At 42.0% G+C, this 20,138-nt stretch overlaps 3 protein-coding genes across 3 annotated transcripts; all 3 read right to left on the reverse strand.

Annotated features, from left to right (window-relative positions):
- Positions 1-4,035: 4,035 nt before the first annotated feature.
- Positions 4,036-4,986, reverse strand: LOC147932973 (uncharacterized). The gene is made up of 3 exons (XM_087477236.1): positions 4,763-4,986; positions 4,595-4,675; positions 4,036-4,345 (listed from the first exon to the last, which is right to left on the reverse strand). The coding sequence occupies exons 1-3, from the start codon at positions 4,984-4,986 to the stop codon at positions 4,036-4,038; spliced, it is 615 nt and encodes a 204-aa protein (XP_087333362.1).
- Positions 4,987-6,905: 1,919 nt separating this feature from the next.
- Positions 6,906-7,274, reverse strand: LOC147932974 (uncharacterized). The gene has a single exon (XM_087477237.1). It carries the CDS (start codon positions 7,272-7,274, stop codon positions 6,906-6,908), a length of 369 nt encoding a protein of 122 aa, XP_087333363.1.
- Positions 7,275-17,019: 9,745 nt separating this feature from the next.
- On the reverse strand, positions 17,020-19,536 carry LOC147932975 (uncharacterized). Its single transcript, XM_087477238.1, has 6 exons — positions 19,401-19,536; positions 18,751-18,996; positions 18,315-18,657; positions 17,684-17,970; positions 17,346-17,513; positions 17,020-17,234 (listed from the first exon to the last, which is right to left on the reverse strand). The coding sequence occupies exons 1-6, from the start codon at positions 19,534-19,536 to the stop codon at positions 17,020-17,022; spliced, it is 1,395 nt and encodes a 464-aa protein (XP_087333364.1).
- Between the last annotated feature and the right edge of the window lie 602 nt (positions 19,537-20,138).

Consider the following 20,138-nt stretch of genomic DNA (forward strand, 5'->3'; position numbering starts at 1 on the left):
GTAATTTATTTTTTGTTGTAAACTAGAGAATCTAAAGGCTGAAATCTCTTGTTCTTATTCATGTAATGTGTTTGAGGTTACATATATATAGTGTAAGACTTTCCAAAACAGAATAGGAAATACAAAGACTCTAAACCGACTTAGTTATAGGATGTGGCCGAGAGGCCTTGGCCGATGGGCCTTGAGTCTTTTACACCTATGGACTGTGTATGGGCTTGGTTATGGAGTCCATCATCCACTGTTTTACAACACTCCCCCTTGGATGACATAACCATGCAAGTGCTAGGAAGGATCGATGCAATGTGCTTGGGGGTGCTGCCTCATTAAAACCTTACCAGAAAAATCCATTGGGACAAAACCATAGTGAAGGAAAAAGAATACAGCACACATTGCTCCCCCTGTTCCAAGCATCACTCTAAGTCCTTAAGCCTCCGCATTCTAATCTGGTGCGTGAGCTTCTTGAATGTTGTTGTCGGCAATGCTTTGGTGAAGAGATCGGCTGAGTTGTCGCATGATTGAACTAGTATCACTTGAAATTTTCCGGCCTTTTGTAGTTCATGTGTGAAGAAGAACTTTGGTAAGATGTGCTTTGTCCGATCTCCCTTGATGTAACCTTCCTTGAGCTGTGCGATGCAGGCCGCATTGTCTTCATAGATTACGGTTGCTTCCTTATTGTCGTCCATGACACTATCAGTCCGAATATGTTGAGTCATGGACCTCAACCAAACACACTCACGGCTGGCTTCATGAATTGCTAGGATCTCCGCATTATTTGATGATGTGGCCACAAGAGTTTGCTTCATAGAACGCCATGAGATCGTTGTTCCACCGTGTGTAAACACATAATCTGTTTGTGACTTACCATTGTGTGGATCGGACAGATAACCTGCATCAGCAAAACCAACTAAACCTTCTTTGTTATAGTTAGTATAAAATAAATCAAAGTCTGTCGTTCCTTGTAGGTAACGCAAAACATGTTTAATATTATTCCAGTGCCTTATGGTCGGACAATAACTATATCTTGCTAGGAGGTTCACGGCAAAACATATGTCTGGTCTAGTGTGGCTAGCCAAGAACATTAACGCTTTTATAGCACTGAGGTAAGGCACTTCAGGACCAAGAACTTCTTCATTGTCCTTCTTTGGAGCAAATGGATCTTTATTCACTTCAATACTTCTCACAACCATTGGGCTAGTCAATGAGTGAGCTTGGTCCATATTAAACCTCTTGAGTACCTTTTCTGTATATGCCTTTTGATGCACAAGGATCCCATTATTTCTGTACTCAAGCTGCAATCCCAAACAGAACTTAGTCTTACCTAGGTCTTTCATTTCAAATTCTTTCTTGAGATATTCTACTGTTTGGGCAATTTCACCAGAGGTTCCAAGGATGTTTAAATCATCCACATACACTGCTATTATCACAAATCCTTTGTTTGCAAACTTCTTTATGAATATACATGGACTGATTGGGTCATTCTTATAGCCTTCTCTAGCTAAATATTCACTTAATCGGTTATACCACATTCGACCACTCTGTTTCAGTCCATAAAGCGATTTGTCTAGCCTTATGCAGTAGTGTTCTCGAGAACCGCTCTTATCTTTGAGCTCAATACCCTCTGGTAATCTCATATAAATTTCATTATCCAGTGGACCATATAAGTATGCAGTTACAACATCCATTAACCGCAAATCCAGTTTTTCTCTTATAGCCAGACTTATTAAGTACCTAAATGTTGTTGCATCCATCACAGGGGAGTATGTCTCCTTATAGTCGATTCCTGGTCTTTGAGAGAATCCTTGTGCTACAAGCCGTGCTTTATATCTCACAATTTCATTATTCTCATTTCTCTTCCTTACAAAGACCCACTTATGTCCAACTGGTTTAATTTAGAGTGTTGTCCTTATGATCGGACCAAACACACTTCTCTTCTTCAAAGAGTTTAACTCCACATCAAATAGCTTCTTTCCATTTTAGCCAATCTTTGCTTTGAGTGCACTCTAATATAGATGTGGGTTCATGATCCTCATTTATCTCAAGTGCTACCTTGTATGCAAATATTTCATCGATGTCGACATCTTTTCGGTTTCATTGAATTCCAGACATGATATAGTTTATTGAGATCTCATTATTATCAATACCTTCAGGACCTTGAGGTTCAGCGTCCCAAACCACACTTGGTTCCTTAGGCTTTTCCGCGGCTATGTCTGTATTTTCTGTAATTCCCTTAACCTCGGTCTGTTTTGCACCTTTAGACTTCCGAGGGTTCTTATCTTTGGAACCTAATGGTCTACCTCATTTGAAACGTGGCTTAGACTATGTAGCAACTTAATTATTGTGTTCCTTCTGAATATCAATACGTATTGGTGCATTACAAGCTGGTATGTACGATTTTGTTACTCTCTTTGGGTCAGCAAAGGAATCTGGCAATTGATTAGCTAGCTTCTGTAAATGAATAATATTTTGAACCTCTGCATCACATGCTAGAGTTTGAGGATCTTGCCAATTTAAGGATGTTTGATTCCATGTTAATTCCTTGACCAGCTTGCTAGTCTCACCACCTAACATAGGGAATTCGGACTCAACGAATTGACAGTCCGCATATCTAGCCTTGAATAAATCTCCTGTGGTTGGCTCAAGATACTTTATAATGGTGGGAGACTCATATCCAACATATATTCCCATCCTCCTTTGAGGTCCCATCTTAGTTCTCTGTGGTGGAGCAATAGGTACATAAATGGCACAACCAAATGTTTTGAGATGGGATATGTCTGGCTCTTGACCCGATAATAGTTGGGATGGTGAAGCTTATTTGTGTTCACTAGATGGCCTGATGCGTATAAGTTCTGCTGCATGTAAGACTGCGTGTCCCCAAGCCGACACAGGGAGCTTCGACCTCATTAGCAATGGCCGAGCTATCAATTGTATTCGTTTAATGAAGGATTCAGCTAATCCGTTTTGTGTATGGACATGTGCCACAGGATGTTCCACACTCACCCCCATGGCCATACAGTAATCATTAAACGCTAGGGATGTGAATTCACCAGCATTGTCTAGACGTATAGTCTTAAGTGGGAAATCTGGAAAGTGTGCTCTTAGCCTTATAATTTGAGCCAACATCCTAGCAAATGCTAGGTTCCTTGTGGATAACAAGCAAACGTGTGACCATCTGGTTGATGCATCGAACATAACCATAAAATATCTAAATGTCCCACAGAATGGGTGTATTGGTCCACATATATCACCTTGTATCCTTTCCAGAAAGTTTAAAGTCTCTTTAGTGACTTTTACGGGTGATGGCCTTATGATAAGTTTCCCTTGTGCACATGCTACACAAGTGAGATGTTTAGGGATAACTTTTCTCTCTTTAAGGTTGTGCCCATTCGAATTCTTAATCAATTTACGCATCATGTTCGAACCCGGGTGGCCTAGCCGGTCATGCCATAGAGTGAACTGTTCATTGAACAGTTTGTGCTTTGCCAAGTTAGCTTCTATCATGTTAATCTTAGCATGGTATAAACCAGTGGCTAGTGCAGGTATAGTCTCTAGGACCTTCTTATGTCCTTTCACAATTTCTGTAATGTATAGGAATTCTTTATTTCCTTCACCCTTGGTTTCAATATGATAACCATTCATTCTGATATCTTTAAAGCTCAATAAGCTTCTCTTAGAGCTGGGCGAGTACAAGGCATCACTTAATTCAATATGTGTGCCATTAGGCAATAATATGTGAGCCTTCTATTAAACTTCCTATACCCGCAATTGTACTAACATTGGCACTTTTCATTATGAGGTTTATGAAATATCTTTTATCCTTCAATATTGTGTGGCTGGATCCACTGTCCACCACTAGTACACTCATATCCTCGGCCATTTCTATATAAAACAACATTTTGTGTTTTGATTTAATAAGACAATCACTTATATAAAATAAAATCTTTGAATTTAAACCAAAGTAATTATCCAATACATAGACCGAAAAATTAAATCATAAAAGCATAGAATTAAACCAAAAATAAAACCGAAATTCCATCATCATTCTTTAAGGCAATCGGAAGTCTCATAGGCTAGTGAGTCATCATTCTCATGGTCGAAGTCTCCTTCACCATCGAGATGCACATAGTTGGCTTCTGGATTCTTCTTCAAGACCTCTTGATATGCATCAATGAGATGTTTGGGTGTTCTGCAGTTCTTTGCCCAGTGGTTAGACATACCACATCGTTGACAAACCGATTTAGCCTTGGATTGTGGTTTAAAGGACCCACGGCCCCTACCACCACGTCCACGGCCTCCACGGCCGTAGCCATCAAAGCGGCTAGCTTGGCCTCCTCGACCACCACGTCCTCTGCCACCACGGCCACGGCCGTAGTGTCTTTCTCTGTGGACATAGTTGGTCTCCTTAGGCTCCTTAAGCTCTTTAGGCTCTACAGCATTTTTCTTTCCCAAATCAACCTTGTGTGTTTCTGGAAATGGGGCTGTACCAGGAGGTCTCATAGCACTATTCATCAGCAACAACTCATTGTTATGCTCAGCTAGCAGTAAACATTCGTTAAGTTCCCCATAGTCATCAAAACCTCTTTGCCGGTATTGTTACTGAAGGAGTATGTTATTAGCGCTAAAGGTAGACAATGTCTTCTCTAGCAGCTCCTTCTCTGTTACTTCAGTACCACACAACCTAAGGAGTGAGACAATCCTAAAAAGCTCAGAGTTATACTCATCCACGGATTTGTAGTCCTGGATCCTTAGGTTTTTCCAATCAAACTCAGCCTTTGGTAGGGGCACCGTCTTTTGGTGTCTGTATCTGCGTTTAAGCACTGTCCAAAGGCCAAGAGGATCTTCTATGGTGAGGTACTGATCCTTGAGACTCTCAGCAAGGTGTTGATGTATGTGCTGAATGGTCTTATACTTTTTCTTGTCAGAACAGTCATTATCCTCTTCGATGTATTCGAACAAGTCCTTTGACTTCAGATGGATCTTAGTGTCCATTGCCCATTACAAATAGTTGTCTCCAGAAGCATTCAAGATACCATACTCTAGGTTTTTGAGCCTTGCCATCTGCATAGAACAGAAATAGACAACCGATCATTAGCATGCGGTGTTTGAGACTAAATCATGCAATCAATATTAATTCAGGTCATGCGGTATTTGAGACCGAAACATGTCTTAGGCCATGCGGTATTTGAGACCAAAACATGCCTTGCCTCTTACAAATTTCGTGGTTTAAATTCATGCATGCAAAGACAACAAAAACAGATAGATAATGCATGAAACAATTTCCTTATTACTACATAGGATTTCCTTTTCTTAAGTTTTCCTTTTCAATCTAGGATTTTAGTAAATTTTGTTCTAGGCTTTTAGATAATTATTATAATTAATTAGGAACATATCCTAATCTATGTTTTTAATTTCGATTTCATGTTTTAATTTTATAGAATTTAAACAAAAGTTTTAAGAGCAATCAGATTCAATCCTAGAACAATAAAGCTAATGCTTCTTAAATTTCAGGGTAATTATAAGATTGAATTGGAAGTTTTAACAACCTAAGAAACAAGTCTATGCTCGAGTTTATGGTTTAACAATCCTAGATTTATGCAGCCGATTTCTAAATTTTCTTATGCAAGGATCGAATTTAGCTATGATGCATGCGAGACATAAACAATCAATAGCAAGCAATCAATCGGATTTTAGTCATGATATAATCGGTGCAATACACAGGAAATCTAATCAACCTAAGCATAATACAGTCCAATATTTAAAGTTTAGGATTTAGGGATCTCAAGCTTTGTTAGTTGTGTACTTGCTTGTTTTAAGGTTCAATAGTTTTAAGATCATGTTCGATTATATGGTTCCATAAGATTCGATTTTACCTTAACACCAAAGGGGTCTGACCAATTTTGATCTGGGAGCTAAAGACCTCAGATTTCACTTGACCACGAACCACGAACCTCAAACAGAAGAGAGAACAAAGGCGGTTTAGGGTTTTTGTTGGAAGAGAGGGACGAACGGCGGCTGCTAGGGTTTTAGGATTTTTACTCAGCTGGATGTAGAAACTATCATGCTGATAACGTGTTGTAAACTAGAGAATCCAAAGGCTGAAATCTCTTGTTCTTATTCATGTAATGTGTTTGAGGTTACATATATATAGTGTAAGACTTTCCAAAACAGAATAGGAAATACAAAGACTCTAAACCGACTTAGTAATAGGATGTGGCCGAGAGGCCTTGGCCGATGGGCCTTGAGTCTTGAGCACCTATGGACTGTGTATGGGCTTGGTTATGGAGTCCATCATCCAGTGTTTTATAACATTTTTGTAATTTTCCTTTTTCTTGTCTGATTTAGGTATTTAAACTTATTTTCAAAGTTTATATAGTTTTTATTTATATATTTGTGGTTATACACTAATTTGGAAATATTGATTGAGTAGGTACTTTGCATAATATATCTTCTTACGGAAACAGACACAATGCAATATTGAATAGTAGCTATGTAAAAGGATATATCTTCCACAATAACGAATAGTAGGTTCGTAAGAGATTACACACACAACAATATTGGACTATAGTTTTGTTGGTTTGTGTTTTAAGATAGATTCAAAGCAATAATAATAATTTTTGTTTATGAATGTTTAATATCCAAAGTAAACAATAAGAAAAGAAAAAACACTAAAGAATAGTAATATTAGACATGAGTTATAAAGTCATGGAGGTATCATACTTCTTCCTTATCCCCTTCAACCATTTATTATATTTAACATGCAGACCAAAATAGAATAAATATAGAGTTAGTAGTATAGATATTAGTCAAACAAAATTATAATATACCAAAAATTTAGAAAGTAATTACTATTCCATTTCCTAATGAAGATTTTGGAAAACTTCTTTAAGAACAACATTGGTTGTCTGCGTTTAAGGTTTTTCCTCACTATCAGTTATTAACATCTTCAATCCTGACTTTGATTTAACCCTTGACATTGCTACATATAACTGACCATGTGAGAAAACGGGTCTAGGCAAGTATATACCAACATTTTCAAGAGACTGGCCTTGACTCTTAATGATAGTCATTGCAAAAGCAACTGACACTGGGAACTGTCTTCGACGCATTTTGAAAGGCAACCTAGCATCTGATGGTGATATCAACATCCTCGGTATGAGAACTATCTTACCAACTCGCGTACCAGTTAAGATCCGAGCTTGTAAAACATGGTCAGCTATTTGGGTGATCTGCAGTCTTGTACCATTCATTAAACCACCATGCGGATCAATATTTCTCATTAACATAATTGGACAACCTATTTTCAAACGAAGCCGATGATAAGGTATACCCGAAACCTTAATGGTATTAAGGAAATCTCGTGAGTAAACCTTATTTTTCAGGGCACGTTTATCTTGAGGGTCAATTGAATCAGAACTTAGATAAATTCTTTCTTCAGTTGAAAATATAAGAAAAAACAAAACCAAAATAAATGAATACGATGAATTATGTCTAAAGGATTACTAACAATAAATAAAGGACGATTAAAGATGAACTAACCGTTTAGACTTGATACATGACATCATTGATAAAATTGACATCTTCATTGGTAGGGCAAAGAATAGCTCGTTCTTGGAAAAATTTAGGATCCTTTTGGGTGGCAAAGTTCTTTCCGTAAACAGCTTCAATGATTGACTCTAACGGAGAGGAACTGATGCGAGCACGGGATCGGTCACTCGGCCATGAACACTCGCATCTCTCGGACACCTCTCGGACACCTCTCGGCCACCCCTCAGAAAATACCCGGACACCTCTTGGCCACTCGTACCACCCGCGAGACAACTTGGGACCGGCCTTCTTAGTGATGTGCGGCACCAACCAGTCCCCAAGGATCATCAAGGAGGAGCAAGACAAGTCACCTAATGGATATTTCAAGCCAAGCTCCAACCTTTACACAAAGGGCTCATGGCTAGCATCGCCAAAGAAGAGCCAAGGGTGCAACCAGATTTGGGAAGCTTGATACGCGTGTCTTCACCAACAAGCTAGTGTGAAGACATCCCTAAGTCATTAGAAGGAGCTGTACTCTCTTTCCTACTTTGGGTTTGTCCCAATGGGTTTACCAAAGACGTTTTAACGAGGCAGCGAGCTCTAGTGCATCTCCACTTCGTTCCAGCTCTGCTCATGACTTGGAAACTTTCATTGACAAGATAATGGGCCAAGGAAGTGAAGATCCTATCCACTGCGTCCAGCCAATGACGTGGCATTTCTATCTCCTTCCTTCTTTTTCTATATTTCTTCTTGAACCTTCTATGACCGTTGGATTGGTCTTTGCTTTGATTTACTTTTGCTTTTGTTTTATGGCCAAGTGTAAGGCTCAGATCATGGCCACATTTTCTAGGGTTAAGTGTTCGCTTATGTGAGCCTCCCTATATAAAGGCCTAAACCCTCATTGTAAAAGGCAGACTTGAAGATTGAATTAATTTCCAAAGAGAGAATCTTTTTTCTTGTCTCACCAATCTCCTTAGCCCATGTCCGGGACTTGGCTCTTGAGAAACCCTAGGAGATTCACGAACCGGGTTCGTAATCCCCTAGTTCGACCATATCACGAGCCAAGCCATCTCTCGTGTGTCGTCACAACAATCCACCCTTCTATCCGCGGCGTCCGTCGTCCATCCTATTCGACCATTTTCTTGAGAACCGATCGGGTCGAGTCTCTTACCGAGACATTCTCCCATCCGACCATCCTTCCCGGAGATTGCCAAGTCGAGTTATTCATCGGCAAATCTCGTCCTGCTGCCGTCCATCACTTCAGGAGATCGCCGAGTCGAGTTTCTTCTCGGTCGATCTCCTCCATCCCATCAAGCCTTGAAGAGAACCAACAAGTTCGAAGGCCGATCATCGTTCCACAACTGAAGATCCGCGTCAGACCATCCGCAACGACCGTTCAACCATCTGCAGCGTCTTTCCGACTGCAGCGTCCGTCCGTCCGTAGCGACCGTCCGTCCGTAGCGACCGTCCGTCCGAGCGACTCCGTAAACGACCGCGTCCGGCGCTCACATCAGCTGGTATCAGAGCCGAAAGTTCCACAGAAGGATGTATCTATCCTTTACTTTTCCGTTTTGGCATCTTTAATCATCCTTTGCTTCCTTTGCTTTCTTTGTGTGCCTTAGGTTGTTAGTTTTCATCCTGTGTTCTTGCTTGTTCTATCTTGTGCTCTTTAGTGTTCTTGAGTTGTTTGTGCTAGATTTGTTTTAGGTTGTGTTGCTTTTGTTTTGGGTTGTTTTAGGGTGTAGATCGTTAAAGTTCTTTGCTTTATCTTGTTTTCCTTGTTAGTGGTGGTCTTTAGACGCATGCCAGTCCTAGGGTAGCCGTTTTGTGTCAAAGTTCTCTCCTTTTATCGTTTTGTAGGTTGCTTTTGCTTTTTTGTTGAATAATTGGATCCTCTCCTTCAATCATTGAATATTCATTTTGCCTTTGGGATATTTGCTACACTAAAGCAAAACGTGTGGCTTGTGGACAGCTGTACACGAGTGGTCCGACTAACGTAGCACACGTTCCAAGGTCAAGAATCAACCGTGGACCGAGAGCCAGACGCACCGCAGTCATCGACCTCCGTATCCGACCGATTGCCGCACCAGCCGTCCGAACTGACGTCTGACCACCGTTGACCGTCCGTACCAGCCGCCCGTATCAGCCGTCCGTACCGACGTCCGACCACCGTTGGCTGTCCGTACCTGTGCTTGCACCAGTCGTCCATACCGACGTCTGACCACCGTTGGCCGTCCGTACCCGTCGTCCGTACCAGCCGTCCGTACCGTCATCCGATCATCATCGGACGGCCGTACCAGCCGTCCGTACACGTCGTCCGTACCGTTACCGACCACCAGTAGTCGTCCGTACCGTCGACCGTACCTAGTTTCCGAGCTGTGATCGATAGCCAATGCTTGATTCAACCCTGAACAAGTATGGAGTATGAGGATTTTAACTCCGATGACGAACCATGGCACGAAGAACACCATGGTCCTGAACTGGAACAAGAGGCCACCGAAGACGAGCCATGGTATGACGAACACCATGGTACCGATCTGGAACCAGAGGCTACCGAGGACGAACCATGGTACAATAAGGACTTTGAAGAAGGACCGCATCAAGAGGAACGCGAGCATGGACCACCGGACTACTACTATTGGCCGTCTATGTCACGAGCTACGCGCCATAGCGAGCCAAGGGTGAAACGCAACGAGGATTCCGACAGTGGTGATTTGGGTCCTTACTACCCGGATACAAGGCACCTAGCCGCACAAAGAATGGTGCCTACCCCCGTACCACCTAGCCGAAGTCGCCAGCCAAACTATGGACCAAGTCATAGGCGCTATGCTCCAACCGTGTACCGCCATGAGCGACCACTTGAGGAGATCTTACCGAGAGTCAGCCGCAGCCGGAACCAAGGATTGCCTAGTTGGTCTCCAAGGGCACCCACTCCTAGACGAATTGAGATGCACTCGAGTGTCAACCGGAACCAAGGAATTCCTAGTTGGTCTCCAAGCGCAGCCACTTATGATCTGGTACCACGGTGCAAGTACTGTGAATCATCCCGTATGATGGCTCCGCGATCAAGTCATAACTCGGTCTGTGTTGAGCGGACAAGCAGGATGTATGTACATCCAGTCCAATGCCGTGAGCTGACAGCACGGTACAAGGAGAATTCCGCGCCAAGATCATACCAAGTCCGAACGTGCCAGGGTCAAGTACCACGCCGTACAGCAAGCTAGCCGAAGGACCCGTGTCAAGGATGCAACAAGACCGTGAGCTGAAAACTCTTCAATCTCGTTGGCCTGTTGTTTACCAATGTCTTGAAGCAACCTCATGTTCTTTGTTAGTCTTTGTTAATGATGCATTGACAATTACTTCCCTTCCTCCGGCAACAATAACCGGAAAAATTTGTCTGAAATCAAGACAACTTTTCCTCCAAACAATTTGTCTTCTTTATTCCTCATAATATCTTTCAAGCTTCTATCTAATGTCTCAAAGCAGCATTTACTCATCATTGGGGCTTTATCCCATTTGATTAACTTTGCTTCTTTTACCAACGCACCAAGTTCTGAGCTCTGTGACATGTTGCAAGTAGAAGTTTCATTTAGATTTAAAGGAAGGGCAAACCTAGGGTGAGCTGTTCTTCCTCTTTCCAGAAGTAGAGAGGCAATACCGCTAGATGCTGAATTGAGAAAAATATGACCGTTTGATCTTATTGCTGCAGACAATACTTTCCACAAAAATGTTTTCCCTGTTCCTCCAAATCCATATAAAAAAAGACACCACCTTTGTCATTGATGACAGCTTCCATTATCTCATCATAGATCTTCTTCTGTTCTTCTGTTAGCATCTGAAACAACCCGACCCTTTTTTTTTTTAACAATTAAATACAATGTAAACAATTATGCAGCCTATACTACTAAATTAAACCAACCCAAACCACAACTCCTCATTAAACCAATAACAACCAGTACACACAGCGGAAACATACCAACCATACAAAACCATTACAACATCAATACAATAACAATCCTAAGCATTCTATCCATCAACCTAGCATGTCTCTATCCAAGGTTCAAACAACATATCCAACAATCCAATAACACACAAACGAGACCCTAGATCATCCTCCTCCTCATCGCCATGATTCCACAACACAAACCTGCACACCACAAACAACAATTGAGATGCGTAAGTATTATCACAAATACTTAGTGAGGCAATCCTCCCATCTACTGGGCTATACACACAAGCAACTGAGAAACCAATGCTTAACAAATGACAACCAAACACAATCAAACCAGGAAAAATCACAAAACAAGCAACTTGGTGTCGACCGACACCAGAGAGGTTTCGATCGACACTGGCCAAACATGGTGTCGACCGACACCTAACTGGTGTCGATCGACACTCCCTTCGCAGACGCGAACTGCACAAATCCGAACGACGAACCTCCGTTTCAATCAGCCTACAATCTGTCCCAAACTCTCCCAAAAGCCTTAGGAACCTATAATAACCATAACACAACCACCACAAGCAAGAACAACACCACAAAACACAACGAATCAAGCAAACAAAGGATTCTCAGGCTTAGATAAGCCATGGTCATGCACTCACCTTATCAACTGATTATAACAACCAATACAACCAGTTGAGACCCTCCTAACGTCTGAAACAGCCCAAAACGCCCTACAACAAGCCACACAACCAAAAACAACTTATAGCAAAACTGGACAGAAACATCAGAAAAGAACAGTCTCAAAGACGAAACCCTAAAATGAAAACCAACCGTTAACTACCAAATCGCTCCGGTGAAAAGCTATCCCTAGACGTCACGAAGCTTCCCACAAAATTTCAGCACGATCAGGAACCCGACGAGACCACGATCTCAATTACAATCCCCGATGGTTCCAACTCGCGTCTGAGAAAACGTGACTCACGAAACTGCCAATATCTCATCGAGTTTAAATCCAAAACTACTTCTGTAAAAAAGAGAATAACGATGAAAGACTTGGGAATAAACCTACCAAATTTCATTACCTTTGAGACCGATTTGATACGCCGAAACTATTTCCTCCCAAACCCTAACGATTCTGCTCTTTCTCCTTTAATCTCCTTCACACCACAATAGGCTATCTCCTCTCTCTCTCTATCTCTGCAAACGGCGACCAGACACCCTAAAACCCTTAATTTTTCTCTTCTCCACTTATATACTCGGTTTAGTTAACTAAACCAAACCAACTAAACCAAAATCGCGAATTAAAACAAACCCGACGAACCCAGAAATAGTGGTGTCGATCGATGCCACAAGGGTGTCGATCGACACTCCTACCAAAACTGCATAATCCGGTTCACGGATGTTACAATTCTCCCCCACCAATAAGGATTCGTCCTCGAATCCCGCAACACTGTCCATCCGTCAAGGATCTCCGTGCCACCGTTAACACAGCCCGTACGTCCTCCGACCGGACTAAATACCGGTAGCCAAGGTTTCCCGTGCAACTGTTGCGACAGCCCACACACCTCCGACTGAACCATGAGGTCTCCCTCTAGTCAATATACTCACATCCTAGACATTATTTGCTCACAACTCAGTACTTCCCCCGTCCGTGGTCGCAACCAACGAATCATGCCGGCTCGCTATCAGGCTAACCACCTTAAGCTACGGCATCCAGGAAGTCACTCACACTCCCCCCACTTTCAGGTCGCAACCTTCGAGTCATACCGGCTCACTGCCAGGCCATAGCCTACAGCTACGGTATCCAGGGAGTCTCACACGCCCACTCCCCCCGCTCTCGGGTCGCAACCCTCGAGACATACCGGCTCACTGCCGAGCCGCGGCTCACAGCTACAGTATCTAGGGAGTCTCATAATCCTGCTCTTGGGTCGTCACCCTAAAGCGCGCTCTCGGATCGTCATCCGAAGCAAACATACCACTCCCACTCTCTGGCCACAAAGTCCATCGAGCTATCGGTATCACATGAGTTGGGCCTACACAATCCTGAGCAAACAAGTCTGATGTCATCAAGTATCTCCCGACTAGATCTACCTCAACTCTTTCCATTAATAGCCAAGATTTAACTATTCCTAAAACTTCCCATTTTTAGAAACTTTCCTTTTTTTTAATGACACTCTATTTATGGTGACCTCAAGTCATCCTCTATCCCAGCTGCAACCTCAACCAGCTCCACTCTCGTAGCATAGCTCCTCACTCTGCACCGAGTTCTCAAATCATCCCGCAGAGCCAACAAAAACCTCCGCACCTGAGCCGACTCTGGCTCCCATGCCCGGCCTGCATACCCCACAAGCCGACTGAACTCTGCATCCAGCTCCCGCACTGTGCGGTCCCCCTGGGTCAACCCCAAGAACCGTGCCTCCATGCGATCAAGAGTTTCCTGAGGAAAATACTTGGAGTTAAACTCCCTCACAAAATCTCCCCAAGACATACGCCGCTGCACCCTCCGTGCTGTCACCGACCTCCACCACACACGTGCATCTCCTGACAAGTAAAACACTGCCAGATCCACCCTGAACTGGTCGGGACACCTAAGCGAAAGGAAAATATCCTCCATCCACTCTCTCCACTCATCTGCTACACTCGGATCGTTACTTCCTGAGAAATACCCTGCTCCCACATGCCGCAGCTGCTCCATCATCCGCACATACTGAGCATCCACTACCTCGGCCCCCGGCTGCACACCTTCCTACAAACCCGCCACAGGCTGCACCGCTGGAACCTGCCCACCAACCACTGGCGGCACTACTAGAACCTGCCCACCAACCACTGGCGGCACCACTGGATCCTGCCCACCAACCACTAGCGGCACTACTGCTGGAAGTCGCTGCAAAACCTGAGCTAGCAAGTCCATCAAGACATCCTCCCTGCCTGGAGCACCTCCTGCTGCAACCCCCACACCCGGGGCAACACCGTGACCGACACCGGGCCCATCCGCCCTGCCGTCACCCAAACCAGCCTGGTCTCCAGACACACTAGGATGAACATGTGACTCCGCTACCTCCTCACTGGCCATGCTCTGGGTCACACTCACACTGGCCTCAGGAACCTGACCTCGTCCCCGACCACGACCATGACCACGCCCACGACCACGACCACGAGCGCGACCAACAGCACCCTCTCTAGCCATCTGCACTATCCAGAACAGAAGGCTAAGCACAATTCAAAAACCGCACATAGAGTACACATCTTACCGTGGAATCTCATTGAAGGCTCGAAGAGGATGATACTAGGACTCCATACCGCAAACAAATTTACTAACTACTCAAAATCAATTCCATCACACAACATCATGCATCAAGCAAAAGGAAAATAATTCACCCAATTAAATTCCTAACCGCTCTAACCATCCATTTAACCATCCTAGAACCGTAAAGGCTCTGATACCAAAATGAAACAACCCGACCCGTTTTTTTTAATAATAATAATAAATATAGTATATAATTAAGCTGCCCATACTACTTAACTAGACCAACCCAAATCACATCTCCTCTTTAAACCAATAACAACCAATACGCACAGCGGAAACATACCAACCATACAGAACCATTACAACCTCAATACAATAACAATCCGAAGCATTCTATCCATCAACCTAGCGTATCTCTATCCAAGGTTCCAACAACATATCCAACAATCCAATAACACGCAAACGAGACCCTAGATCATCCTCCTCCTCATCGCCATGATTCCACAACACAAACCTGCACACCACAAACAACAATTGAGATGCGTAAGTATTATCACAAATACTTAGTGAGGCAATCCTCCCATCTACTGGCTATACACACAAGCAACTGAGATTTCAATGCTTAACAAATGACAACCAAACACAAACAAACCAAGAAAAATCACGGAACAAGCAACTTGGTGTCGACCGACACCAGAGAGGTGTCGATCGACACTGGCCAAACATGGTGTCGACCGACACCTAACTGGTGTCGATCGACACTCCCTTCGCAGACGCGAACTGCATGAATCCGAACGACGAACCTCCGTTTCCAATCATCTCCAATCCGTTCCAACCTCACCCAAAACCTTCAGGAACCTATAAGAACCATAACACAACCACCACAAGCAAGAACAACACCACTAACACCACCAATCAAGCAAGAACAACACCACAAAGCACCACCAATCAAGCAAGAACAACAAAGGATTCTCAGGCTTAGATAAGCCATGGTCATGCACTCACCTTATCAACTGATTATAACAACGAATACAACCAGTTGAGACTCTCCTAACGTCTGAAACAGCCCAGCAACGCCCTACAACAAGCCACACAACCAAAAACGACTTATAGCAAAACTGGACAGAAACATCAGAAAAGAACAGTCTCAAAGACGAATCCCTAAAATAAAAACCAACCGTTAACTATCAACTCGCTCCGGTGAAAAGCTACCCCTAGACGTCACGAAGCTTCCCACAAAATTTCAGCACGATCAGGCACCACACGAGACCACGATCTCAGTTACAATCTCCGATGGTCCCAACTCGCGTCTGAGAAAACGTGTCTCACGAAACTGCCAATAACTCATCGAGTTTAAATCCAAATCTACTTCTGTAAAAAGGCGAATGACGATGAAAGACTTGGGAATAAACCTACTAAATTTCATTACCTTTGAGAACGATTTGATATGCCGAAACTGTTTCATCCCAAACCCTAACGATTCTGATCTTTCTCCTTTAATCTCCTTCATACCACAATAGGCTCTCTCCTCTCTCTCTATCTCTGCAAACGGCGACCAGACACCCTAAAAACCTTAATTTGTCGCTTCTCCACTTATATACTCCAAACCAAAATCGCGAATTAAAACAAACCCGACGAACCCAGAAATAGTGGTGTCGATCGATGCCACAAGGGTATCGATCGATGCTCACACCAAAACAACAAAAATTGATCTGCAGATCAATTGGTGGCAACTTGTCTGTGGGAAGGTTGTTAAAGGGTGAGGGACCAGGGTTCGAGGAACGCCTGATGCACCAATAACCTACTGGTGGATTATGTGAGTTAGTCCACAGTGATGGGTTAGGATCGATGCCCTGCAGGGCCAGCCTATGGGGACAACTAGCAGTGAGGCTAGTGGGGTCCACGGACGGGTTGTCACATAGCCCACCGCTAGCTTGCCCCCATAGGCCCAAAGCTGGCCCTGCAGGGCATCGATCCTAACCCCTCACTGGGCAAATGTAACTATTCATCCAAATCCACAGTAGGTTATTGGTGCGCCAGATGTTCCTCGAACCCTGGTCCCCACCCTTTAACAACCTTCCCATAGGACAAGTTGCCACCAATTGATCTGCAGTCAATTGGTGGCAACTTGTCTGTGGGAAGGTTGTTAAAGGGTGAGGGACCAGGGTTCGAGGAACGCCTGATGCACCAATAACCTACTGGTGGATTATGTGAGTTAATCCACAGTGATGGGTTAGGATCGATGCCCTGCAGGGCCAGCCTATGGGGACAACTAGCAGTGAGGCTAGTGGGGTCCACGGACAGGTTGTCACAGCATCTTTTTCCAACCAACATATTTCTTTATTAAATCCTCACGGTTGTAGTTGAGTTCATCCATTATCAACTGATTAGGCAATGTTACATCTTCAAGGGATATGTGTGGCATAAGGTTGTATTTTTTCAATGAACATCCATTTCTTTTCAATAGTTTCAGTAACTCTCTTAGTAGCAATTTCTGTTTTTCCAGTTCTGACAAACAAAAGTCTACCAAAAAATTTTTTTAGTCATATCGTTAGAGAAATTAAATTAAGCTATCATATATTTAATGTCTGGTATATAGTAAAATTACATTAAGCTATAAAAGTAAAAATATACCTGGATGTTGTCTCCTCTGTTTTTCTTTTTTCTCAATATCTTCTGATAGGATTTTCCATGTTTCAGATATAAGCATTATCACAAAAAATCTACGACAAAACTTTGATGAACACCAAAAATTAGCTTCCTTTATGTCTTCAATATACTCTTTGTCATCATCTAGCAAACCTAAAGCAAAGCATGCCTCTTTATAGGTTTTATAAACAACACCTTTGACAGTTTTGATGTCGTTGAAACTGGTAGGACCTTTTTTGCTATTGATGCGAATACAAAGATGGTAGGAATCTTCTAAATTATGTGGCACATAATTGATTCGCCCAATAGAGAACCAGTTTTACCTCTCCAACGAAAATCTTTCTCCTTTTTATCATAGATGTATTTATTTGGAATCTGTTCATATGTAAGCTTTCTTGCTTCCTCATCCCTTAGACACAACTCAAACCAAGAGGTAAACATCGTGTGATCAAGAGTTGGGCGATTTAATACGGTAGTTGGCTTGTCGCCAACTTTGTAGAAAATAGGTTGCTTCCCTTCCTCATGGAATATAAGTTTGACAACAGGTGTTGTTCTATAGTGTATAGGATACTGATTCGTCCTCCAGAAAGCTTCACATGGGGAAACATATCTACAAAATGTTAAAATTCATATCGTTCAGATTATTTAACGAAATAAACATCTTAAAAAATTTTTTTAATGTTTTATAATGTAATATAGATAAACCTGCAGTCAAAGAAATCATGAACATCATCCTTTTTTTGTCTCTTTATTATTGACACCGTCGGAGGGATACTTTGTTTCATCCTTTTCTTGACTGGCCTCAACAGACACTGTAACACGATCTTGACCTTTGTGCACATATTAAATAAGTACTTGACCGATCCAGTTTGGTTACACCATTCCACATTAATGTGAGCTTGGTACTTTAGAGAAAGTTTTATGTATTATGGGACGACATATGTATTGTCGCACTTGAAACCATTCTTCTCTATAAAACGGCCATCATCCCTCCTCCTGTAAATTGGATATCCATCTCTGTCTAAGTTTGTTGTATCAACAAACTCCTTAGAATAGAACTTTGAACATTTTCCTCCAACCATACACGGAGAGTTAATATTCACACTTCTACAGGGACCATGATACATACATTCTTTGACAATTTCGTAGAGTTCTGGATCTTTCTCTTTATCTGGAATTTCAGCACAAATTATCTTGTCGATATGATCGGCTGTTGGGAACTTATGTTTTTTTATCCATCCAAACAATAATATGAGAATGAGGAAGACTCTTTTCTGAAACTCAATATGATAAATAGCTGCAAAATAGATTATGTTTATAAATTTAAGCTAATTCAATGAAACATATTTAAAAAAGTTTAAAATGTAAGATATTAGTCGAAGAGATTTACCTGAAACTGTTTTTCCCAATATATGTTTCTTAGTTAAATCATCCATAAATTTCTCTAGTTTCATCTTAAAAATCTTGCAAATGATGTCAGACCGATCATCAGCTTTCAAATTCCTCTGGTTGACGAATCTCGTGATTTCTGGCCACTTCGCGCTGAAAGTGAAGGTTATAAAAAGGTTTGGGAACCCGAAAAGTTTACATGTACACAAAGCATCCAAATAATTTTGCCTCATATAACTTGGTCTACCTGTGAAAGAAGGTGGAATAACAACTCTGTTACCATGATTTGTGAGATCATTTTCTCCATCATCCGCTGCTTGCTGAACCTCCTCTATGTTTGAACTCCTGAATTTCTTCTGGTTTTTTTTAGGTACCCGAGATGATTAGACTCAATCATAGTATATGTATCAACCAAGAACTGCTGAATTAAACACTTAGACCGAAATAATATATGTTTCTCATCTTTCCTTTCATGTAGCCTATACGCGTACCACTGCCTCATACTTATATCCTTTCGCTTCTTCTTCTTTGATCTTTTTTTAACTGTCTTTTTTAAACCCAATGTGTACCCATCTTCACTGAGTGGAAATAAAAGAGGATATTGCAGAGCAAGATAAGAGATATGACACTCATGAATTCTTTTCAACTTACCAGATTGCATTTCAATAACTATATCACTCTTATTCATTTCGTCATTGAAATCTCCAGGTATCAATGCTGCAACTTCAGAAGCAGTACACAAATTATATTTGGTGCCATCTTTCTCACGTGTAGACACGATTCGCATATGGAAATTTGCTTTCTCTTTTTTCAAAGCAAACCTATCTCTTGCATAACAAAAATGTTGTACGTAAGGATTTATCTCATTCAACATCTTCTGTAGTTTTCAACAATTTTCTCTTTGAACTTTCTCTTTACAGATGGATTCTCATCATCTTTACCTTTACTGAGAATAAAAGAATGATAAGATAAGATCAAATAGTGTAAATGGAATAAATTGTAAAATTATTTGACAAATAAAATTTCGGATTTATAATCACCTCATTATATTTATTCGGTTTGCAACTTCATTTTCAGTATCAACAATATATAACTGTTGAAACTTTGGATAGTCGCCAGGTTTGGGTTTCAAAGAACTCATTAGATGATAATTTTCGCCTTGCAGAGCAAATATAGAAGGTCCTCGATCTTTCTTTACTGAACGATCCACTTTACCTCCTATAGAGGTAAATGAGAATATCATGTTATAAGCTCTGATATTTTCTCGGAAATGTTTGGCTAAGTCATCATCAAATGTTAATAACCACAACAGAAAAGGTAGATTCTTTCAACGACGGTAGATGAATTTGTCCATGCATGCAACATCCACTGTATATTGGTGTTTTTGTA

Source organism: Camelina sativa, chromosome 12 (assembly GCF_030686135.1).
Source record: "Camelina sativa cultivar CO46 ecotype springtype chromosome 12, ASM3068613v1".
Classification (NCBI taxonomy): Eukaryota; Viridiplantae; Streptophyta; class Magnoliopsida; order Brassicales; family Brassicaceae; genus Camelina; species Camelina sativa.

Bases quoted from the DNA above. Each gene is read 5' to 3' on its own strand.
- LOC147932973 (XM_087477236.1), bottom strand. From the start codon at position 4,986: ATGGACACTAAGATCCATCTGAAGTCAAAGGACTTGTTCGAATACATC. The intron at 4,676-4,762 runs GTTTGATTGGAA...CTCACTCCTTAG, and splicing joins GTGCCCCTACCAAAGGCTGA to GTTGTGTGGTACTGAAGTAA. The intron at 4,346-4,594 runs GTAACAATACCG...CCGTGGTGGCAG, and splicing joins GCTAATAACATACTCCTTCA to AGGACGTGGTGGTCGAGGAG.
- LOC147932974 (XM_087477237.1), bottom strand. From the start codon at position 7,274: ATGAGAAATATTGATCCGCATGGTGGTTTAATGAATGGTACAAGACTG.
- LOC147932975 (XM_087477238.1), bottom strand. From the start codon at position 19,536: ATGCGAATCGTGTCTACACGTGAGAAAGATGGCACCAAATATAATTTG. The intron at 18,997-19,400 runs GTAAGTTGAAAA...CTTCTTTCACAG, and splicing joins AGTTATTGAAATGCAATCTG to GTAGACCAAGTTATATGAGG. The intron at 17,971-18,314 runs GTGCGACAATAC...AACATTTTGTAG, and splicing joins ATAGAGAAGAATGGTTTCAA to ATATGTTTCCCCATGTGAAG.